The sequence below is a fragment of the Haemorhous mexicanus genome, chromosome 3, assembly GCF_027477595.1.
Source record: "Haemorhous mexicanus isolate bHaeMex1 chromosome 3, bHaeMex1.pri, whole genome shotgun sequence".
Taxonomy (NCBI): domain Eukaryota; kingdom Metazoa; phylum Chordata; class Aves; order Passeriformes; family Fringillidae; genus Haemorhous; species Haemorhous mexicanus.
In genome coordinates this window covers 93,240,023-93,264,932 of record NC_082343.1, presented here as the reverse complement: position 1 = coordinate 93,264,932, position 24,910 = coordinate 93,240,023, and the positions used below count along the sequence as shown (strand labels likewise).

Here is a 24,910-nt window from a genome sequence, read left to right as displayed (position 1 = left end):
TCATATTTTCCCAGCAATTATGCTCCTCATCCAGAATCCCTAGGGGTTTGTGTTATACTTTCATCGCTGGCACGTAAGAGTTTTGATTCCCCTGACATCTGAATACAAAGTCACACACCGAGGTCCCTGCCAAGCAGGTTTGTAGTCTGGATCCTTCTGGGATCTCCCGCGGCAACATCCAAGGGAAGCAGGCAACTTCCCTGCCAGGAGCAGGGCGCAGGTGAGGGCTGTGGGCACAGCCAGCGAGCAGAGGCTCTGCAGTCACAAACCCACCAGCCTTTCACGTATTTACAGCAAGGTCAATAACTGGACTCAGGGCTGCTTTTGGACACAGGGAGCTCTGGCACGTACAGTAAGCACAGCTTTTCTCCAAGTAACCAATTCCTTGGGGAATGACACGAATCGGCAGGCCGGTTAGGGTAACACAGATGAAGAGCTCATTTTGTGTTGGGAAGGAAAAGAAAAACAAACCAAGAGATGAAAGAGGACATTATGTTTTTCATGCAAAATGAAAAGTTTGCTATGTGATTTCATTAACAAAAGACCACGACAATATGTATTTGGGTAAAGAGAACAACTTCTGACCTTGAAATTGCGTGCTAAATAAATTACCTCAGAGCGAAAGTGATGAGTTCTCATGACAGCATCTGGAAGGGAAGCAGAAAGACACACAGGCTCCACCAGCTGCACCTCGCATTTCGCCCCGGCTAACGGGTTTACCCCGCCGCTCGCCCTCCGGCGCGCACTCCGGGACGGCTCTGGCCCTTCAGGCACAGCCGGCAGCTCCGCCCGGCATTTATATTTAATTCATCGGGAAGAAGTTGGGCATAAAGTTCTGCTGCGCTTTGACAGACCGGGGAGGGCTGGGGGGGCTTCCCAGCCTCTCACCTCTCTCCCTCTAGCCGAGGTTTCGCTGAGGGATGGGTGGAGACAAGGCTGCCGCAGTCCTGGGCTCGGCTTGAATTTTCTTTAAAGCCTTTGCCCGGCTAAACCGTGCCACGACGGCCCTCCGCCGGCACAAAGCTGGGGATGGGCCGGGGACACCCCCCGCCGCCCTCAGGGATCGGCAGCGTCTCTTACCTCGGCTCCTTGAGCGACCTGAAAAGACGGATTTGATGGGATGCCTCCCTTTCTGGAGCCTGCGGTGCCAGCAGCAGAAGAATAAAATCGTGGCAATGGTCCCCAGCAGCAGCAGGAGCAAGAAGAGGGCGCACTGGATGCTGTAGGGTCTCAGCAGGACCAGGAAAGCCGCGGCAATCATGGCTCAAGCGCCCGGCTGCCCCTGTGCGTGCGCGGGTCTGCGGAGAGCGGCGGGGGGCCGGGCAGCGCCGGGCAGCCTCTCCCCCCGGCAGCGGGGCGGGCATCGCCGCCGGCACCGCGCTGCTGGAGCCGGCAGCCGGGCGGGAGGCGGCGGCGCGGGGGAGGAGGAGGAGGAGGAGGAGAAGGAGGAGGAGCGGGATGAGATTCAGGCCGTGACTCAGCAGCAGCAGCAGCAGCCGCCGCCGCGGCGATGGTTGCGGTGGGGCTGCCCCTCCGTGCCCGCACGGCTGCCGGGAGCGGGGAGAGCGACGGGCAGAGCCGGAGCGCCCGCGGGCATCGGCGGGCGGGGCGGGGCCGGGCGCCGCATGGCAGCCGGCGCGGGCACGGCGGGGCGGGGCGGCGGCAGGAGGAGGAGGAGGAGGAGGTAGAGGAGAAGGAAGAACAAGAAGGTGCCGCCGGTGTCGGGAGGGAGGAAAGAGCACGGAGCGGTGCATCCCGCCGCCGAGGAGACTCGGCCGGTGACATCACCGCTGGAGCTGCTGAGAGACTCGGAAAATGGCTGCTGCGAGGTACCGGGGGACCCCCGTGGGGAAAGAGGGGCTGCGACCGAGGGGCACGGGGTGTCGGCAGCGGCGAGCGCCGGCGCAGGTCCGTGGGGCAAAGGGGGTCTGAGGCGTAACCTGTACCCGAAGCATTGGTCGAGGCCGGTTTCCTGGCGGGGGATGGGATTGGGAAGTGATAGTAAGATCCATCCTGACAAGGTGACTAGGGCCGTGACCAGGTGCGGTGCTGCCCCGTGTCCCCGATGCCGGCGTTTAGTGGCAGCCGGGCGCGGGCGGGACGGGGCAGGGTGCGCGCTGCCCGGCCGTGCCCTGCGCGAAAAGCGCCGGGGCTGCGCAGAGCAGCACCTGCAGGGACCCTCGCCCTGCGGGAAACTGCAACGCGCTGCAGCCAATGTCAGCCCCGTGCCCTTCCCTCGCCGCCGGGCCGCAGCTGGTGCAGCATCAAAATCCTGCCATGTGCAGGTCGCTTATGCAGATGGTAACAGGAGTTCATCTATGTCGCTCTTTCTTCCTCTGTAGTTGTTACTGTGACAGTCCAGACTTGCAGAGGCTGTTTCAGAGGTGTTTGGAAATGCAGTTCTAAACTCTCTCATAGACACGCAGAAAAAAAACCAAAAAAATCACTAGCCAAAAATATAGCCAGGTACCATTTTGCATTTACTCAGGTTACTGGGGGTAAAAGCTCATTCAAGGCAAAACTCATGTAGTTTTCCTGCATCTTTGCTATAAGCACATAAATCTGTAGAACATTCCCAAAACTTAATAGAAATAATTAAAATTTCTGTGTAAATATTGGAGAAACATTGAAATGTTACTGCTTTATATGACTGACATGAAGCTGCAGAAAAGCATTCATGTAAATTTTAGTTAAAATAATAAATATGCAAGCTGGAAAGACAGGGAAATGTATCTGTGGTAACTTAAATAAGAACAGGAAAAATAATCTCTAGATTATTAATTTTAGTTTATCACTGGGCTAATAACATTGTAACACTTTATTGTATCCTTATAGTTAAGGAAATCTGTTATCATTGGAAGATGCTCATGATAGCTGGGGAGGGGGTGTAAGTCAAAAAAGAAAAAAAAAAAGAGTTTTAGGTCTATAATAATTTATTCCAGGAATTTCGTATCATTTCTGTCTATACGCCAAGAGTGAGCCAAAATAGTCTGCCCTATTACTTTGTAAAATGGAAAGTTGCTACATTGCAGCCATGGATTCAAAGCTTTCCCTCACTGCCTGGAAAATGCCAAACGCTGTAAGGTTGTGTTGCATCACGTGGTGCAATATTGAAATCTTTCCTAATACCGCAGTACACTGCAGTAGAATGGTTTTAATGCAGATTACCTGGAGATTATTCAAACAGTCCACGTTACCTCACTGAAATACGAAGGAAATCGCTGTGATCCTCCTGGCATCGTGCTGCAGTGCCAGGCTGCAGGATATTGCAGGAGCAGGAAACTTTTTGACACCTTTAGCTCTGCACTGATTTATTGTTTCAGAGTGGGATGATAGAGCAAAAGTAGCACAGCAGTGACTGCACGGTAAATCACAGAGAACTGAGGGGGAGCAGTTCTTTTCACATTGTTCTCAGGTAACAGTGTGTAGAAATCATCTGACAGAAAAATCTCCAGTGAAAGCTTTTTAGTTTAGTTTATAGCTTTTCCCTTCTAAGAGTTAGAGCTTACTGGTGTCTTGAGGATAACGTTTTTCCTAAAGGATATAATAAATTTCATGACAGCTGCTTAATTTTTTTTTTTTTCAGATGTGAAAGAGAGCACAGTTTAGTGCAAGAAATGCTGACATGCATGATTTTTCAGAGAGCCGCTGCTCCAGGCTTTTGAGTCAACTATCTCACATGTACACCAAATTGCTGCTCTGGCTTTCTTTGTATTCATTATTGCTCTGTGTTTGTTAAATACTGCAGGGTATGGTAGAATGGTTAAAATATTACTTCCATGGTAATTAAAGTTTAAATTGCTGGTTACTACACATTAAAAATAAGCAAATTATATGTGGGTGGATTTTTTTTTCCCCAAAGAGTAATAAAGAGAATTTAAGATAAGCTTTATATGTATCACACTTTTAATCTAAGATTCCTTACAGAATGTTTTTTAGGGGACTTTTCCTAAATCTTAAGGATGATAAACAGAGAAGACAAAAGAAATGAAGAGAGAAAGTTAAAACCTCTCATCTGCGATTTGACCTCAGAAGGGAAATCCTGGAGGCGAAGTCATTGCAGAGAAGAAGTAAAAGAAGGTAACAAAGCCTTGAGACTAACTGTGATCAAGGGGAGTGGAATGGGAGGGGAGGTTAGAAGTTGTTGAGAAGTGGAATTATGTGTTTTCTAATTTAAGAAGGCAGTTATTGATTCTGCAATAAGCTGGGGGTCCTGCTGCCATTTCAGAGTACACATAATGTGAGTGCACTTTTGCAGAGTTGTGAGCAGGTGGGATGTAGGGTCCTGCAGATGCTTGTTCTGATGGGGACCACAGGCAAACAGAGCAGTGACAAAGTCACTGGCATAGGTGAAGGTTTTGGCAGCAGTGTGGGAAGCAGCCTTTCACTTGAGCAATGCTGAGGGAGCAGGTGGTGATAATTATTTGGTCAGAAAGGTCAAAAAGGGAAGTTCTGCTTCAGAGAACCCCCAGAGAAGAGGGGAGCAGCAAATATTTGGAAGTGAAAAGGCAGGAGGATGTTTCTGTGGTTATGGTTACTCTTGAGTGCAATTTACCTATTTTCCCAAGTTGGTGAGGCAGGAAAACAGCATGGAAATTGTGTCAAACTTCTGCAGTTTAATGTAAGAGTTGAACAGGGAATGTGCTGTAGCAGCAGCAGCAGCCCTCCTGCAGGGAGAAAAGGCAGTGTTGACCTCAAATATTCTTTCAGCTGGTCTCTCATGATAGCCTATTCTGACTTAGCAGTCTTGCCCAGCAAGGCTGAAGAAGGAGATCCTTTCTTCCCTTACCCTTGTCCTGCTTGGAGAATTGCAGCACAGTCTCTGGGCCAGTGCATATTCCTTGATAATTTAAGTGATGTTCAGCCACGCCTTTTAAAAGAAACAAAAAATTCTAGCTGAGTGCCATAGGTTGGGCTGACAGACAAAAAAAAATTGCAAAAAAAAAAAAAAGTGATGGCATTTTGAGTGGAGAAACCATGTCTTCAGAGGTCTGCTGGCATCCCTCAGCGTGAGCCATGGGATTCAAGGGCACTCCACTGCTCTGTGAAGGCACCTCTGCTCCTGCAGACTGAGGCCTTGTAGACTTCATTTTGCAGCTGTAAAACTCCCTGTGTCAGTGAGCTGAGGGGAAAAAGGGCACATGCTGAATCTGGTGATGTGGACATAAGAATACAAGATGAGGCATTAAATGATTTCAGAAGAGTAGCTGAGTGAGTGAAAGGGTAAGATCATCTCTTTTCACTGGTCTGTAAGTATGCTTTAAGGGCTGTGTTTGTATTGATTAATTGTAATTAAGTGAAATATTCTGCCTAAATGACTACTTAACTGGTAAGAAGGGTTCTCTAATCATCTAATACTTTCTAACAAAATATTTGGGTTTTTCCTCGTCAAACAAGAACCAATGTAAACACAGTCAAAATCAAAGAGGCAAGCAAATAAAATACAGAAGACATAGTATCTTTGTGTTATCAATAAAATGATAACACAAAGATACTTTCAGTGAAATAATCGACTTTCCTCCTCAATATTCTGCTCACAGATTACATAATGCCATCAGTGCTACTCTAGCAGCTTAAATATACCATAGGAAATGTTGTGAGTGTTTGTGGTGGATGATTAGACCTTATGAAACTCTTTCTTAGTTGAAAGAATAACATTTGCTGGCTTGATATAGGCAACCCATTTAAAAGAAATTCGTTATGTGAAATTATCTGTTCTAAATTCAGCAGGGTTGTTGCAAATCTTCATTCTGCAAAACTTGATAAATTGTTTACTCTGTACAGTGCTCTGTGTGGTTAAAAGGCATGCTAACATTAGTTAATTCTCACAGAATCTTTGAAATTAGATAAACATGTATTGTTATTTCAGATTCATTGAAAAGGTGAACTGTAAATTTAAAGGTTGTATGATTTACCCAAGACCAAGCTCTGTGATTCCATTGCTACAGACTAAACCCCTCCATGGCTGGAACATTTTGTCATCTGCAGGTGTCATAGGTGACCATGTAAAACCAAATTCTTGTCAGCTTTATATATGTAGAAGTAATTGTCCTTATTTTGTGGGTTTGCCAGCTCAAACAACTTTCATATTTGAATTCCCTCTTTTTATGAGACTGAATGTAAATCAAATGGAGAATGAGCCATACAGTTGTACACTCATGGATTATAGTGTTGCTGGAAAAATGCTAGCAGGAATCCTGTAGGCATAAATTGACTTTGTAGACAGAGAGGCTGTTCTTGAGCCTAGATGGAAATATACTGCTGAAGCTCCTATGGGCACTTTTTTTTAATTACAGCAGCAGTGTGCCCCTTTGTCCTTGGTTGAAATTTGCTCTGTAGTCATTTTTGGTGATGTTTAGAGTAGCAGTTGTCAATCTGTTTGTGGCCTTACATCCCAGAGGGAATTGCACTTCATTAGTATTTTAACTATATAATTGAAAGTTGTTTAAGGATTGTTTCAGGCTGATATACAACACCGGTCATTCCACTCTTATATTACTTCATCAAGTTAGGTTGAACTACATACAGTAAAAAGACATTTAATTTTACAGGAAGGGAAAAAATAGCTCTAGAAAGTTTTGAGGTTTTTATCCTTGCAGGGAAGATGCATTGCTGTCAATTCTCTGAAGTGTGTGCAGAATTACTCTTAGTTGAAGTAATATTCCCTGGAGTAAGAGGACAATATAATGTTTCTTTTTCTAGTTCATGACCTTTAAAAGTAATGCAGATTTCTTTTCTCCTCCCACCTACCAAAATGCTGCAAAACCAGAGCAATTGGGGAAGAGATTTGGAGTAAAAGAGCAAGCACTTTGAGTATTAATCAGGCATGACTTCTCTACTATGATCACTCACCTATGACAGTCAGTAAAGACATAGAAGTAGAGATAATAAAGATGCTGCTAAGTTATTAAATACCGGCCAAAAATGGAGCCTGGAATTTTCTAGCTGCTATTTCAGTTTTTGTTTTTAAGAGTTGAAGGGAGAATGCCCCCAACAGTAACACTTTGGGGCAGAATGAAAGATAGAGTTTCTACTACCATATAAAAAGAGTAAGGTGCGTCCTCTTATAACATCTTTTATCAGGTTATCAGACAGTTTGTTTGAATAAGTCCAATTTGAAAGTATGTCTAATATTTTTTCAGCCTTTTAGGAAAAGTTTGCTTGGGCTGTTGCATGAAGCAAATGCACAATTATTGCACCTCAGCAGAGATTTGCGTGTAATCAAACTTTCTCTAATGACCCCTTAAACATCTTTAGAAAAGATAAGTGATGCATCACTGCTCTTTAATGTTTATAATTTGGGAGCTGTTAAAATGGGTTTCATTGGATTACCCAAGCCAGGTCATAAGGAGCACGGCCAAGTGTTTGACTTTTCAGAGCCATGTTGACTGTTCCTTCTTCCAGGCTATTTATTGCTTCTAAGTGTTTGGATATGTTGACCTGCATGGAAAGAGCTTTCTTGGGATTATTCAAACTCCTGTAGCATAGGTATTTCATCCAGTTCAATAAATAGAGATTTATTTCTTGGTCTGTATATTAATACATTTTGTTGTGCATGGCATTTGCAAGCAAGCAAATTGAAGTGAGTATTAGTTCTCCATCTGTCAGCTGTGAAATAGCTATTTAATAAAGATATTAATCTGTCATGTAGAATTAAGATAGCTTCCTGCATCTTACTTGGCATCTTGCTACCTTTATGTGAATCTTTCACTGAGTGTGGGATTAAAATACAGATAAATAAATCTACATGGTTTATGGCATATGAGATATCTAGGCTCCTATTTAAACTCAGGTAAATCATTGAGGCTCAGAGAAAAATGCATTTCCCTGAATTTGTGTTTGGTGCCATTTGGGGTGCCTGGAGTCAGTAACCACCATTGTAAGCCCAAAAGAGGGTCCAAGCCCTGTGGGAAGTCTGTTCCTATCAGAACAGGCAGCTGGAGGCCTGGCATAATAACCCCTGGTATCTAAGACTGCACCATGCATTTATTTTTAGGCCACTGAATTGAACCCTACATTCAATTTTTTCAACCCTACATCAGTTGAAAAAAGCTGAATTGCTCTCTAGGAAGCTTTAACTGTGTTGAGTAGGGGCTTCACACTTATGACTGTTGGAGCTGCTCAAGGATGAGACATCTCTGAAAGGATGACAATTGTGATAAGAAAAACTGTGGGAGATTTGTACTTCTAGAGTAGCAGCTGAAGGCCAAGCAAATAACAGTGGTGCCAGACACCTGCTTAGAGAGCCAAATTGCCCCCTGCATCTCCAGTGATTACAGCAATAACCTAAGACACCTGGTGCACCAGTGACACCTAAATGTAAGCATCTTAATCTAGAACTGAATCCTCTACTGAAAACCCAGTCATGTTTCTAGCTTCTCTTGAAATCCATTAAAATGAATGCCATGTTTCACGGATAGCTGAATAAATGATTGGTTAGAACAAAAATTGAGTACTTCCAGACATACTAAATATACCTGCTTAAAAATTCATTATTCCTATCACTAAATTTAACAAATAAAATTAATCATTTGATGCAAAAATCAGAGTTTTTCCAATAGATTTCTTCAAGCTTATGATTTAAGCCACAGTCCTACAAAGGACTTTGGCATATTGAGGTATCAATATTATTTTATGGAACTCCTAGGTTGCTAAAATGTGGGAGGAGGGCACTGTTGTGAAAAGTAAGAATGGCTTCATGAATTCCTTGGGTCACTCAACAGATTTTAGAATGTGGTTACAAGGTTTGCACCAAGTTCTCCGTGTAATCCTGTGAGTTGTAAATGCTGCTGAGGCTTTAAAGTCAAGGAGGCCATCTGGGTAAATAAGGCCAGAGCTGCTGCTTTACCATGAATAGCATCCCTTCTTAGAAAAGTATCTCAGGTTGTTTCACAGAGAGTCACACAGGGTAGTGATCTGCAGTGAGGAAGTGACCTCTTGAATATCAGGAATAAAATCATAGAGTTTTATCCTTCCTGTGGAAGACAAGTGGGATCATTTCTGTGCATTTAGAGTCTTTAAAGCTGCAGTAGTGTTCTGATAGATGCTCCCCCAGATTCCCAGCTGAATTTGGAACACAGTGATACTGATGATTCTGGAAAATCTGTACTCTATATTTCTCGGCTGAGAGCAGCAGATTTGTGCTTTTGAATCATCTTTTCCCAGAAATGACTAAGATATTACACTGTAAATCTTTTGAGCACTAACACACTTTTGTATTCTGACAGCACTGAATTAATTAGTAAATGTTACACTGGTTTCAGGTAAAAAAGATTAGAACCTACAACAGGACATATAACTTATTTAAATATGATCATGTTTTCCATCATACACTTGCTATTGGGAACTTTGAGACTTCAGTGCAGCCCAAGTTTTTAATCAACATTGGATTTAATATTCTGACAACTTCAATATAAAATGTGACAGTCTAAATAACACAACCCAAATGTGTCACTACCACTTATCATGCTAAATTGGAAATAAATAGGTTTTTATGAGGTAGATTTATTTTAAGAGCAGTTAAGTTTGGGTTTTGGTTTGTCTTTTTTCTGAAGGAAAACTGGGATAATTGAAGGCTGAACTCAGAGGGTAAATAGTATAAAATGTTAGTACATCATAAAATGTTAGCTTTATTATATATTTATTAGGTATTTCATTAAAGCTAGATATTTGGCCTAAAATAAATCCCCTTGCATTCCACCTGGGCCTCAGAAATCAGATGGGTTGGATGCACCTGGGTTTAGCTTCTGATTAGAACTGACTCAGCATTACCAGCCTGGTTGAGTTCAGTAAGAAATTGTATGATCACAGACTTGCAAATAGTGCAGTTTATCAGTTCAATACTATAGATCTGAGTTCAATAAAAACTTTCACAGTCCAGATTCACAAAAAGTAGTTTTCTGAAATAATAGGAAAGCAGGTTCAGGATTGCTGGTGATATGATTGCACTAACTACAGTATATCACTACAGCAGGTGATAGTAACAGAGCTCTATTACTCATATATAGATAGAAATACAAAAATATTCCCAGGTCTTTACAATGCACTGAAAGCACAAAGCTCACCTAGAGGCATCCCTTCAGGGGAGGAGGACAGTCCATCAATAGATCCCAAGTAAGCAGAGGTGTTTCCCCCTCTCTCCTTTTTTCTTTCTTTGCCCCAAACCCTCCCTTCCTTTATGTCATAGGTGGGGTTTTGAGTATTATGATTACACATGTAAGGTGTGTTTTCTTTTCTCTTCATTTGCATTCTTAGGATGTAAAAGTTAATATGCAAATAGGGCTTAATGAGTGTCTTGGTTATTTTCGGTCAGAATTTATAGTTGACAAAAGGTAGAATAAACACTTTGGTCCTCCTCCACCTGCTGAGGTGGCAGTAAAGGCTGTTTGACCTTCACTAGGAAGTCTTTGAGTACATCTTTGTCTCCTTAAAGGACCACATTTCTAACAAGGCTGCCTATGCAGAGTGGCTGGTAGGGAGGTGCAGGTTTTCTCTGGGGTTGCTCTGAGACTTCCACTTCACCCAGTCACCGTTCAGTCCTTCCACCTTGCTCGAGCCAGTTTTAAGATAAACATGAGATGTGCCCCTGCCTTTCTCAACCAGTCTCATCAGTTCTTCACTAACTTAAGGCAACTCTGTAGCAAGCCTGACCATTTACCATAATTATGGTAATTATTATTACCATAATTATTATTATTTACCATAATTATGGATCTGTGGTACATGGTTGTGGTGCCTTGATCTGTGGTACGTGGTTCCTTGGTTTGCTGAAACCAGTGTCAAAGCCTTGTTTTAAGCCAACAGAATCAGACTTGTCAAGTGGGTACACGATCTCATCTTGTAAACTTGTAACACTTCGCACTGTGTTTACTAAAAGAAAAGAGAAGTAATGATCTCAGCATGCCATCTGCCAGTTCTCTGTCTGAATGGAACAGACTATGTCAGACAAAGGGTGAGATATGTCTTTAAGTGACCTTTGTGGATTTTTGGTGGCTTTGGGGTTTCTTGTGTGATTTTGATTTGTTTTTGTTTTGGCTTTTTGTGTGGCAATATCACGATTACAAATTTATAGCATTTGTATGCAGTATGTGAGGTGTTAACATGTTTGTAAAAATTAAGAGTCCAATTAATGTTTCCTCTGCAGAACTTTAAAATTATTTGGCTCCTTCCTTTTTCTTTTTTCCCTTCTACAAATGACCTAGAATAGTGAAAAATTGTAAATTTGCATTTCAGTATTACTCAAATCAGTAGTGTTTTCAAATGGAGCATATAGCAGAATTAAATAACTTGTAAAGCATAAGTAGCTTTCAAAGGTCATATAATGTCTTTGTGGTTAGTAGCTGCATACAGGGTAATGCCTGTGAATGATAATGCTTCCTCCAAATGAACCACTGAACAAAGCATTCAGTGTCAGAAATCTTACTAGATGACTTGCAGAACTATGTTAGAAAGATTTAAAACAGAGAACCAGATACACTTTAACAGATTGCTTATGCCATTCTTTCGGCTCTCTATAACTTCTGCTGGTCTACTGGAATCTATCCTACTATTTAAAATTTGTTCAAAACTGTAAAAAGATAATACGACATGGGTTGGATCAGGCCAGCTTCTGTAAGGAGACATACCAACTTTATAGTCACTGAGTAGTTGGTGAAGAGAAATAAGCTCTCCCAGATAGTAAGTCATCTGCTGTCTTTTAGACACGTGTCATAGGGTGAGATGAATCACCTCCCTTTCTGCAGTGACTGAGCCAAATGTGGCTAGACAACCTTTCCTTTTTAAGGCAGTAAAAGTTTGGTAATGTTAATCTCAGTCCCCAAGTTATTTTGTTTGTTTTCTGGTGATACATTATAATTTGCCTTTGATTTATTTTGGCAAATAAGATTTTGGAGGGAAGCATCTCCAGCAGTCCTTGGACAAGGTTCACATTGACTCCTGTGGGAAGTCAGAGTGAGAAAACACTGCAGGACTTCTCTTCCAGAAAGTGAAATGTTTCACTATTCCTCTTCCTTATTAGTGACATTTTGTTCTACCTTTCCATTCCCTTTAATCACTGCTAGAGATGATGCCAGCAGACAGTTAGGTGTTATCCCCAGGGCCCATGGGTTGTCACAATAAATTCTGTGAAAAGCCATAGTTTGATTAGTGTCTACTGCAGGAGCTGAAGCCATTGCTCCGTAACATAAAAATACTTGCAACCAACTACTGCACTCTCTTCCAATGTAATGATTCCCATTTGGCTATGTAATGATTTCATCATTTTACCCATGACACAAGCAGTTGGGCTTAGGTTCAGTAGAGCTGCAGCAGAGAAAAGGGGGCCTGGCCAGTTGTTGTTGCTGCCCCTCAACTGCTTTCCTGCCTCAGTCCCTTTATAAACAGCAGGATATTCCTTCTCTCTGCATGCTGAAAGAATATGGCAGCTGTTAAGGCCCTTAGTGAAATTGGTTTAGCTGTTAGAACACACTCTGACCACAGGCAAAAATCTTGTCAGCTCAGAAGAATTTTAAATATAATGTAGATAAATTGCTGAGCTCCGTGTCCTGCCATAACTGTGGTAAAAATTGTCCTTAGCTTAAAGAGGCCAGATGTATTTTCATGGATCCAGGTGCTTGCCTGGTGTAAAGACTGTGAGAGATATTTTGTTGTCCATGTGCTTCACAGTGTCTACCAGTGGCACCAGGCTGCTCTCATGGACTCTGTACATCAAGAAGTCCACATTTCCACTGGCTCCCTTAAGCTGTTTAAAAATGTAGGCAGGTCTGATACCTTCCAAAAGCTGTTTGATTTGGTACTGATATACCTGGTATTGGCACAGTGTGTATGTGACTAGCCCTGGTGCCTGATGTGGGGGATCACCACTTGCCCTGCATGCTGTGAAGGGCCTGTGTATCCTGTGTACCTCTGGAAATCCTGGGCTGGCTTACTAACCCTATACAAGTTCAGACCACGAGAATGTCCCATGGCTCAGAGAATATTTGTCTTAATACAAAATGAGAGACAAAAGACAAACTGTTAGAGGACTGCAGGGAAACATTAAAAAAATATAGAAGCAAATCAATCAGTTCTTAGACTTAGCACATTGGCAGCTCTAACTCTGCTGCAATTCTGTGGCTCTTATGTGGGCTTTTAGGAGGGTAAAGAAGTAGCTTACAACTGCCAAGGCCAAGGGGGGAAATATCAAAGTACTTCATTAGAAAATCAAAGAACTGGGTGGTGGAGATTGCTGTGCTGCGTTATCAGAGGCAGAAGTAACATCTTTGAGCCAGATGAGAAATGATCTTTAAAGAAAAATAACGTCAATTACTGCAAACAGTCTTTTTTCTCCAGTGAGGCAATACTTAACAATCCTACTACTATCACACTAAGCATATTCTGCGTAAAGTTTGGTTTAATACTCCTTTTAATGGTGATTTCTTATCTATACTGCTTGCCCCATTGTATCAGTAAATATGTTGACAAGGCTGCAGCTGTCCTTTGCAAATTAACAAGCTCACCCCTGAATGGAACGCCAGCTCTGCTGAGGCATAGAACAGACATATGGAATAGTGGCAAATTGGGCTTCTGCAAACAAATTACTTCATAGAGCAGTACAGCCAGATATTCTCACTTTGACATAATAGCCCCACATAATTCTCCTTTTCTAGCTCTGAGTTACCTTTTTGACAGCCCCTTCGTGAGGCACTAAATTTGCTTCTGACTGATTGAGGCCAAGTCAATTGCAAATCACACTGTCACATCTAGGAATTCATGAGTTTTCAGCTCTGTGAAAGTATTTCACCTTTATGAATTGACCATATGTTTGCTGGAAAGAAGACTCAGGTTTGAAAATCAGATTTTCTATGTATTGATTTAATAATTTTAAAGTAGAAAATATCTTCTCTGAGTATAATGGCAGTACTTAAAAGAAGTGGTTACATTTCCAGTAGAATTTATACTTTCATGAAAAGCTATCATCCTAATTGGGAAAATAAAGATCAAAGTATGACTTGTTCCATTCTCCTGGTAGAGAAATTCAGTGCTTTAAAAAACTCAGAATAGCACATTACTTTAAAAGCATTGTTTTATGAGGCAAATGATTTAACTGTATATTTGGGGTTGGGTTTTCCTTGTTGCTGTTATTCCTCATGAAGCAGCCCAGCTCTCTTCCAGTCCTTAGCCTGTCACTTCTTTTGTGCATCAAGTTTTCCACTGCCAGGATGTGTCATACCTCACCCACTCAGTTGTCCTGGATAGTTCTGGGTTGGTTTTCTGTGGCTGCAATTGTCTTCCTGACCATGAAATGATAACTATACATTTCACTTAATAGCATGAATAGCTAGCAGTTTCCTCCGTTCTAGGGAGGGGTTCTATCACACCTGTATCTTTTAGTCAGAAGCTGAACTCAAAATTTTATTGAGACAAATGTTGTAACAGTAGAGATCCCAGCCAGACTGAACATAGAAGTAATATGAAAGCCAGGAGTCTGTGGGTGAAAGCTGTTTTCTGTGCATACTTTTGGAGGAAAATGTCTGATGTACAGGTGTTAAACAGACCATCTACCATCTTTCAAGGGGGATACAACTCACTGCTGGGCTTGTTTTCACTTCCTTAGGGTATTTTCCTACAAGATAATTACCAATATCTAGCAAAAGGAGGGTTGTTTGGGGCTTTTCATAGGGGTCTTGTAACATCCCTGTGGCGTGCTACAGTAACTGCTGTTTTTCCTATGATGTCCTTCAGGAAGTATCTGTGTGACAAGAAAGCCACTTAACAATGAAAAAATTCACACTGTTTGATTTTGTAAATGATAATTCACTGCAAATTGGAGAGACTTCTTGGATCCAGGACCTTCCCTGTGATGACAATGAATTAGAAAGGCTTCTGAAACCTAATGAGCACGTACTAGTAAACTGGCCTGTGGGAGAAAGAAAGACAGAAAAGCACCTGGTGAAAGTTGTGTACATGAGTGGTGAGTGCAGTTCCAGAACATTTGTCTGATATGAAACCTGCTTTTAAGGTATAGTTGCCTGATTGTCTGTGCTTTGGCCTTTTTCCTTTCCATCACTTCAGATGACCCCCAAGAGCTGGTGGAAATGATGCAAAAGATATTACGAGCAGATGAAATTACAAAAATACAAGTCCTTGGAAAAGGCAAGAGGAAGAGGATAGAAATGATATTCTCAGAAAGTGAGGACAGTGACCTGGATAAGGAAAAGGTGAGTTTTGTCTTTATGTGCCTTATATTGTTAGGTCCGTAAAGGAATGAAATAGACTGTAGCTATTGATTCTTCATGATATAACACACAAAGGATGTATAGTAAAGGTAGGAATACAGGCAGCCTTCACATGGGACCTCAGCACAATAACCTGTCAGAGTAATTAGTTAGGCCAATGGATTTTGTCCTTTTCTGTGTCACGAGATGAGTGTTATTCAAGGCTTTGATGCTCTGTAGGTCTATTGCATTTCCCCCTGTAAGACAGAAATCTGACTAGTGCTTAAAAAAGGCAAGGGAGCAGGTTTTCTGAGGTGTGCCTTGTGCTGAGATCTGCAGGGACAAAATATAGGGAAGGAAAACATCAAAGTTAACAAAGTTACAGATACGTTTTTTAAAACTACTAACCAAGAATGTCAAGTGCACAGTGAATAAAAACTTATGGTATATTGTGAAATACTGTAATGAAAGGCTCGATAGGAATGCAAAGGCACTGTTATGCACTTTTTACAGGGGAAGATGATGAAACATATAAAAAGAAAGAAATCATTGCAGGCATCTGCTCCTGCCAACATCCTGAGTCAACTTGAAACATCTTTAATTAACAAACAGGTAAATATCCGTTTTCACCAATGTATCAAATGAAAGCAGTCTGAAAGGTATTTTTGAGGGAGGCATAGGATTTTTGCCATAGTGAAATTAACAGTTCTAAAAGATGCTGCTTTGGAAAATTGGTGAATAGAGAACAGAGACAAAGGTACCTAACAGTTACATATTAAACTGACATTTCATTTTTAATTTCAAGTAGAATGCTAACAGCTATGTTTGGTAAAAGCTTTTATTAAAATGCATTGAGTCTGTTTGTACAAGAGATTTTTTTTTTTATTTGGCCAGATATTTTAATGTTAGTTTTGATGCTTTGATTGTATGTTGTTGTTGCTCTAGATATCACAGTGTTTTGGGGGTTTTTTCAGAGAGAACCATATTCAGGAAGCAACTTTCTATACAGTGAAAGTAGCAGTGATGATGAAGAGCCTTTATTTCAACTCTCCAAGGTAGAACTATGTGCCAAAATTAAAAGTCTCAAGAGGAAGCTGACAGATACCATGAGAGAAAATTGCCGCCTAAGGCAATCCCTGGTGATGCTTCAAGGTAAAGTTGGGACTATTTTGATGAAGAGGAAAGCCTGAAGGTCAGGAAATCTTGATTTATAAGAGGCCATTTGGATGGGAATTATGGATGCTCAAGCACCTGACATGATCAAGGCCTACCATTAGCATCACAGTCTGTGATACATGGCAGCATTTAATTCCAGCAGCACTTACTGACTTGCACAGAGGCCATGCAATCATAGAGTTAGAAATGAAAAATGTGTCTAAATCCTGCCAGTTGTTCCCAAGAGAACCTTTCTGTATGCTGAGTAACCATTGGCTAAGCTCAAATACTTCAGTGACCGGTCCAACTCCCTTTTTTACTAGCAGTCTTTCTTGATCAATTGATATTTAATTTATTCTGAAGTTACTTAATTTCTAACTACTTTGGTGATTCCTCATTACTGATAATCTGAGTTAGTTTCAGATGCACCAAATTTAATTCTTTCCCAGACATGAAAAATTTTGTTCCTCTGTAAATGAACCCTTCATCTCTTAGTGATCATCTCTGAAGTGCCTCTCGCTTGTCTCTATCCCTTACTCTAAGGCAGCCAAAACTGAATCCAAAATTTCAAACCGCTAGTGATTGAATAAGGTTTAAAGAGGATTTACTCCCTCCTGTGCCAGCTACACCACACCATCCCTAGACAATGTGGTGGTATCTGGTTATTTTTTTTATTGTATGATGATTTTGCAACTGTTTATCATTTTCATTTCCCACTTGATTGCATTTCTTACGTTATTTGTCTTGGTTTGAATCATTCATTACAGCTTTTTAAATATTATTTGTAAACATTTTCTTTGTGTCTGATAACTTTTCTCACACATATAAGTAAATTTGTCTGCATCCTGAGCAATTATCTTAGTCTTTTACAGTATTTTGTTTTATTTAGTGATTCTGTATCTTGCTGATATTTTATCTCTTGCATAGTTTTTGCTTTGCATTGATTCCTCTTAATGGATGCAACAAAAGTTTATATTTGAAAATATTACTTTGAGGAAAGGTTGTTTAAAACATATTCTCTAGAGATTAAAAAAAAAGAAAAAGCCCCTGAAGTCTGTGTAATTTCTTTGAAAAAAAAAAAAAGAAAACAGATATCACTTAGCCTATATTCAATAGCTTTATGGACTTGTAGAGGTTTTGAGATTGGGAAAAGAAAAAAGAGAAGTAGTCTGTTTTCTGCCAGGATGGGCATAAACTAATAATTCCTCTTAGCCTTGCACTGAAGTGATCTATTCTAGAAACTGAGCTCAGATCTTCATGGGTGGGGACAGCAGTGGCAGGAAAGCATTTGAGAGAAGAGGAAAGAAGTATATTGAAATGTCTTTGCTTACTGCTTTGAGTCTTTCACATTATTTGACAGGAATCTAATTGCAAAAATATCCCTGCTTAAGTAATTGGAGTCTGAAAACTTCCATTACTATTTAACCCCTCACTTTTCATCTGATTTCAGTGTTGCCACAGGCAGTCACTCACTTTGAGGAACTGGTAGGGATGGCTGAAGTGCTGCTCAAAGGGGGAGTGACATCATCCACGTCCAGTCTGCATCCACATGCTGTTTGGAAGGCATCTCACAATCCATTAGCAGATTCCTGTGCAGCTCTGCATAGTAACTCCAGCTCACCAATAACTTTGAATGTGGAAGATGAGGAGCAACAGACTGAAAAACAGGTCAGTTAAAAGGCAATTTCAGGCACGAAACCTTATACAGTATAAAGTTTACTGCTATAGGATAATATAAAAAATAACCATCAGTAAAATAAGCAGTCATCATTGCATTCATAAGTAATGAGCTCCTTTTGTGCAGAATGCTCTTTGGATGAGAAGTATTAGCTTTTATTCAGTGTCCTGTACACTCTCAAATTCACTTTAATTTCAGTGACCTTGCATATCTGTGGCTAAGGGCAGAATGTGGATGCATGAATAAAATGCCAAGATCCAGGGATAACTTCCAGCCTAATTGTTTAAGATACCAAAGGGGAGTAATAGTATTTCAAAGATAATAAGATGAATACTGTTAATTTGTAATTGGAGGCTGCTATGTTTCTTCTCCTGTTCCAGACGCTGGCTAGCAGTTAAGTAGAAATACATGTATACAGAGATACTGAGTAAAGAAGTTCCCTTATTCTCTGCAATTATAACAGAACATAATTGAGACATCTAAGGCACAGAGGCTGTACATGAAAAAAATGAAGTCACAACCAAAAGAATGATTCTAATGTCTGCATTCACAATTTACATAAACATTATTATGCATTGGGTCATGCTAATCCATGCAAATCATTCCTGTGTGTTGTCATGGAGTGCTAAAATCCAAAGAAGTCTGTTAAGAATTATTGTGGTGTGTTTTTACTGCATATTGGAAACCACAAAATTTGACCTAACGTCTTCAAAGAAATAAAAAGACCTCATTTTCTGAGCAGCCTGCCTTACTTCGTAGAGGTAGCTCAAAATTGCCTATTAGGAGAGTTCAAACTCTTTGGCTGTACCACTGCTGCATGCAGAAGCTACTCTCAAAGCCCAGGACCAGATGTCACAGTTCTTAGGGCATGTCTGCTCACAGGCAGGAATATTTGCTTGGGCACAGTGCCATGCTACCAAGGCAGTACAGAAACCATGCCAGAACTGGACCACAGCCAGCCTGCATGAGGAGCAAGCAGAAGGATTTTGCTATGTCTGAACGTGTTCTGTCTCCGCTAGTGAGTAATGAGGATGGTGAAGGGTTTGCTAGGATGCATGGGGTCCTTAGTCTGCCCCACACTTCCTTCTGGAAAATAATCAAGCTGTGTGTATAGTCCCAGATGCTGAGCAGTATGCAAGTGTGGTGTTACCTCAAGCACACTTTTGTAGAGATTGCTTTTGAAATTGAGGGTTAGAAATAGAAAATGAAAAAGATATTTCAATGGTAATAGTATATAATATTTCTAGAGAACTGCAGTAATTATGCCTATGACCAATTTTGTTTTCCAGTTCAAGATTGAAAAGTGGCAGATTGCACTTTGTAACAAGAGCAAACCTCAAAAATTTATAAATGACTTGATGCAAGCACTTTATACACATGAATACATGGCTACACACAGCCTGACAGGTGCAAAATCCTCTTCTTCAAAGGATAAAGCGGCAAAACCAGCTATGAATCAGAATGAAGTTCAGGAAATCATAGGTGATGGCTTGTTAACATGACTCACTGTGGCTCTGCCTTGACAGGGGGCTTTCTTGGAGGGAGGGGCTGTCATGCTCAGCAGCTGGTCTACTCAGGTGATGAGCTGCTTCCTGTTTCCTTCTTCAGCTACGTGCTTTTTAAAACCATCTGTTAAAAATACTGCCAGTTGTAATGCTATGTTGTAATATTTCTATTGTGTGAATTCTGTGGGTTTTATTCAGGTGAATGCTCAGGAACAGTGATACTGTAAATTGTTTTAGCCCTTGCAAGGTTAACCTGCAATAGTCAAACTTGGAGCATGATAATAACAGATAAGGGAAGGCAAAAAGAGGACACACTTGGATCAAATTTTAAATTATGTCGGCTGTGTTCTGAAGTTTAGTGAATGTTATGAATTCTGACATTGCAAATAGTGCTAGAGGCAAAATGAGACTGTAGAAGACAGAAATAGTGGTCAGAGAAACAAACAAAATTTGATTTATGCTGAGGTTTACAGCAGAAAATATTTGGTGAATAGGACAGAAAATAATTTCAGATGGAAGTATTAGCTTTAAAGAAAACAGAATTTTGTGAGCATATGAAGCCAAATTTTAATTGGATTCACGCCTATAACTAAATACTAGAACAATATAGCCTTAATTACTGTACTATAATTCCTCCCCCGTTGCCATTTCCTTGGACTCTGCAGTTCTCTTGGTTCCCTTCTCAGTTTAACTCCAGTTCCTGTACCTTAGTACAGTTTTGTTAAAGTTAGCCAGCAGTTTCAAAAGTTATCAGTTGCAAAAACCCTTTTTTCTTAAGAACCGTGTTAGGAAAAAAAAAAGCCCAAAGTCAAGAGAGATAAAAGGAAGGAGTGTGTAGGATGGTAAAAATATATTTAGAGGCAGTAAGATGAGACAGTTTTGGAATGACATTTAAGAAAAATGTGGTAATAGTATATAATATATATTTAATGGGATGAGAAAAATGGTTGGACTCAATCATAATGGTTTTATTCAACCTTAATGATTCTGAATCCTACTAGAGCCCAAGCAAAACTGAAAAGGGAATCAGAGAAGGTAATCAGAGAATGGAATACAGCATGTTGTGGAGAATTCAGTGACAAAGCTTATAAAGAAATCAGAGAATTTTGTTAAAGTAGAAGAGAATACTCTGAAATTTAAAGAGAAAAGTGTCAACATTATACAAGAGAAAAAGAAAAATGAGAAGGAAGCTTGGGAGTTCTAGGGCTGTAGAAAATGAGTTAGTAAATCAGATTATTTAAAGAAGATGGAAATAATAGTACTTCAAAATAAAATGAAATTAAAGGGAAGGGAAGATGGTGGAAAAGAAGGGACCAGGAATCACATTCCTCATGTTGAGTCCTGTTATTATTGCATTCAAAAAATGTAGCCAGGCAAAACAGAAGGGAAATTTTTAGAAAAAGTGACATCACCTGCAAATGAAAACTAATGAGAAAAAAAACAGTAAGATTCAGAGTCATAAGGACTGATGAGGATGGGAAAAGGACTCTGGTCGAGGACAGAACATAAGGACAGATGATTAGCAAGCACAAATCACTCATTACAGGAGCCCTTGTGGCCCTGGAGTTTCTTTTGAGTCTGCCAAGAGCAGGCAGCAATGTGGAAGGCACAAAGGAAAACATAGGAGCTGTGTAGCATCTATGAAGGAGTTTGTAAAGATTGTGAAGTAACTAGAGTGGAAGCTGAAGTAGCTGGAATTTTAAAAGATGTAAGAAATATATTTTATATCACACATTTCTTGTTTCCCTTATTTGGAGGGTCCAAATATATATAAATATATATCATCTCTTTGTTTTGCAGGAATCACAAAACAGTTGTTTCCAAACACAGATGATGCTTTAATTAGGAGAATGATGGGACAAAAACTGAACAATTGCACCAAGAAGCCAATTTTAAGCAAAGACCTTAACTCAGGTGCTTTTCAGAAACATAGCTTTTGGTAAGTCACATTAAAAAATCCCTGCACTGTTTAATTCTGCATATTACTTCATAGTAATAAAACCTAAAAGCAGTCTTAAAATTCAGGTAGCAATACATATTTACCTACTTGGTATATGCACTACCAAGCCAGTAAATATTTCCATAACCCTGTACAAAAAGCACATCATACAGAAGCAGTCCAGCTTAAAATTACTGCACAAAAGTAGTTATTGGTGCCAGACAAAGCAGCACAAGACTATTAAATTACAGGTAGAGAAAACAGAAGTAAACACATGGAGTTGCTTTGCTGAATATGTCTATTTTAGATTTGACATTTTTTACATTTCTTATTATTCTCTGGCTTACCATGGACAAGTCAATTCCATTTTCATGTCACCTGTTGTACCCCAATTAACCCACAAGTGAATATAGGGAAAATCCCACCTTTTGGTATATATTTATAAGAGTACTGTAGGTGAGCTAAGCTGGCAATCCTTTACTGCCAAAAGAGTCTAAATTATTGGGTCAAAGGAATTATTAAATAACATCTTACCTATTAGGGGCATTTTTGCCTTATGAATGAAACTAATACAAAATTACCAAACTCGTGGCTACCGTTGGTGAAGTCAGCTATTTGCACATAGCTGTTTCCACATATACCAAATGCTCATATCACAGAAGGGTGGAGCTGGAAGGGACCTCTGTAGGTTGGCTGGTCCAGCCCCTGCTGCTCTAAGCAGGGTCACCCAGCCCAGTTGCTCAGAGCCATGCACAGTTTGGTTGGGTATCTGCAAAGGTGGAGACTCCACCACCTCTCCGGGCACCCTGCGCCACTGCTCCACTGATGTTCACACAGGACCTCCTGTGCTTCCATTTCTTCCCATTGCCTCTGGTTCTGCCACTGAGCCCCACTGATATGAGCCTCCATCTACTTTACACTCTCCCATCAGACAGTAGTGCACACAGAGATCAGCTTGAGCCTTCTTGAGCCTAAACAGGCTCAGCTGACTCAGCCTCTCCTCAAGAACATGATAAGAAATGAGCAAGGAACAGGACAAGAGATTAAAATAGGGTGACAGGGAAAAGAGATTTGTCCTTACTTAGACTTTCTATACTGAAGCAGCATATTTCTTCTTCCTGGTTCACTTATCTCCTGCATGCTTTTAAAATCCAAATTTGCAACTGTAAGACACTTCATAAGAAAAAAAGACAAAACAAAAAAACCCCAACAACAATAACAACAAATAAGAAGCACCCCAAGATATTTGTCTATGTTATGATACGAATGTTTGAAAAGTAGTAGTGCTTTGCTTCTAAAATTCCTTTCTAAGCCACCTGGTAGTACTCCATGGACCACCAGTGGTCTGTGAATTATTATTTAATACTTACAGAATATCTGTTAGGAAGATCCACATACACAGGTTTTTCCATCTGGAAACAATAAACAAATGCACCAGCCTGGCAAAAATGAAGTTTACTATGTTAAAGCTTTTCTCCTAGAGATGAGAAGACTTCATAAATTAAAGGTCCTGTGTATTTGTAATACACAGTATGCAATGATTCACTGCAGTGTTCTTCCTTGTCCTTAACAGAGACATGAAAAATAACAGCACAGAACCACAGATTTTGTCTTCTTTGAAAATATGAAAATCTTAAATATTTTAAATCTTTAGCCTTATCAGGTGGATCCACACATTTTGCTAATTCCTGAGTCTTCTAATATGCACAGTATTCCTGAAGCCTTGATAGGAAGACCTTGACTATACTAAAACAATTCTGGGTTGTTATTTAATATTGTCTATGGACCTTCCAATTTAAACCCAATATTTTTTAAATGCCCTTTCAATATTTTAAAAATGTCCTTATGTCTGTTATCGATCAGTGCTTATGTAAAATCCAGTCCAACATCCGTTGCAACCAATTCAGATATTGCCTGAATAGTGTCTTTTGAACTGATGCATTTATAAATGATTTTTTTTTTTTTTAACATCTGGTAAGCATTCCCTCGCTGTCAAAGCAGTTAAGCACCATCTAAGTAATCAAGATAATTTGGTGATTCCATTAACTCAGATGACACACATTCTCTGTAAGAAAAGTAAGACAATTTAAAAGTGCTCATAATCTCACTGCTACTCCTTCAATCTATCTTCCAGCAATGAACTACAGAGAGGCATAGAGAAAATTCTGTTGTGCAGGACCTTTAGTAACCATTTATCCAAAAAAGTTACTAACTTTGAAAACGTGTTGCTGTGGCTTTTATTTCCTCCCTTGCTGTATTTCTTCCTTACTCACCTCCTCCACCTTTCCCCAGAGTAGAATTATGATCCAAGAGAAAAAAATATGGAAACAAATCCAATGAGACAGACAAATTTCCAGCTCAGATCCATGAAACTGAGGTGAAACAAGGGAAAGGGCAATGTGACAGTGAAGAAAACTATTTAACCACCTAATAAACAATCTCTGCAGCTTGGAAATTAAGAACAGTACTAATTGCACATTTAATGTTAATATCTCAAACTTAGTTATAAATTGTCTCAACAGTGGTTCAACAGCTACTCCTCAGGGCATCATCTCTTCGGCTGTTCCTCCTTGTACACAAGACCAGCAGGATGATGATTCACCAGCTGCTAATGCACAACTTCAGCAAAGTGACAGCTGCCTGACTCCTCCACCTCCCACCCCGGAAGGTCAGCAGGAGTGTCCCAAACTCACTTCTTCTAAGGTGAAGTCTCAACTCACCAGCAGCTCACCAGCGCTCTCTCCCAACCAGGGTTGTGGACAGGATCTCAGGAATTCAGACAAGGAATAACAGGTGTTTCATTCCAGCTCATGTACTCAACAGAGATTAAGAAGCAGTATAAAACAAAAAAGAAATAATATCTAAATTGTACTAGATATATGGTAGTGTCCAACAGCGGACAGAGATAGAAGCCTGAGAACTTTTTTCTCAAACAAGTGAAAATCCCATAGACTAGAAAAAAATTGAAGGCATATTAATGTATTTGAATTTAGAATGTTATTATATGCATGTTATGCAGTAATTAAAACTTGTACTGAAGACTACAAGTAGAGTCCCCCTTAGTTAGAAAAAAACATTATTTAAAGTACTACCAAAAAATATATATATGAGGAACCATAATTCCCCTTGCTTTCACCTTGACAGCTGAGGGAAAACTGCTGAACTGATCAAAGAAAGTTATTGTTTATTAATGGAAAAATATATAGAGATATGGAAAGAAAACAGATCTCCTAGTGAAATGAGGACTGTGGCCAGCACTGGAGTAGAAAGCACAGGGCGACATGAGCAGAGAGGAAGAAATAAAATAGATGTTTAAGGCTGCTACTAACTTGGAAAACAAAATAACTTTCCTAGGCCAATGAAACTACAACTTTGAAGATATCCACAGGAAAGAAGCAGTTACTTTTTTACCTCTCAAAGTAGAAAGACAATGGAAGAA

At 40.3% G+C, this 24,910-nt stretch overlaps 2 protein-coding genes across 7 annotated transcripts in view; one reads left to right on the top strand and one right to left on the bottom strand.

The window, feature by feature from the left end:
- DST (dystonin) overlaps positions 1-1,281 on the bottom strand; it is a 288,896-nt gene extending 287,615 nt beyond the window's left edge. For 2 of the 4 annotated variants that reach the window (XM_059842695.1, XM_059842696.1), the window contains exons 1-2: positions 1,081-1,276; positions 586-647 (exon numbers count right to left, since the gene is read on the bottom strand). In XM_059842695.1, coding sequence (XP_059698678.1) covers positions 586-647; positions 1,081-1,261 — 243 coding nt within the window. In that variant the 5' untranslated portion in view covers positions 1,262-1,276. Of the gene's footprint in view, positions 1-585; positions 648-1,080 lie in introns of all 4 variants that reach the window. The other 2 variants (XM_059842688.1, XM_059842697.1) reach the window with 2 other exon arrangements.
- Positions 1,282-1,644: 363 nt separating this feature from the next.
- Positions 1,645-24,670, top strand: BEND6 (BEN domain containing 6). Of its 3 annotated transcripts, none has more exons than XM_059842685.1 (9): positions 1,645-1,829; positions 3,928-4,080; positions 15,052-15,197; positions 15,708-15,806; positions 16,169-16,346; positions 17,800-18,017; positions 19,317-19,509; positions 21,333-21,471; positions 23,994-24,670. In XM_059842685.1, exons 2-9 carry the CDS (start codon positions 3,963-3,965, stop codon positions 24,259-24,261), a joined length of 1,359 nt encoding a protein of 452 aa, XP_059698668.1. In that variant the 5' UTR covers positions 1,645-1,829; positions 3,928-3,962; the 3' UTR covers positions 24,262-24,670. The 3 variants fall into 3 exon arrangements, with proteins under 3 accessions (XP_059698668.1, XP_059698667.1, XP_059698670.1); XM_059842684.1 differs by lacking the exon at positions 1,645-1,829 and adding an exon at positions 14,722-14,950 and having other exon boundaries at positions 3,942-4,080; XM_059842687.1 differs by lacking the exons at positions 1,645-1,829; positions 15,708-15,806 and adding an exon at positions 14,722-14,950 and having other exon boundaries at positions 3,942-4,080.
- The last annotated feature ends 240 nt before the right edge of the window (positions 24,671-24,910 follow it).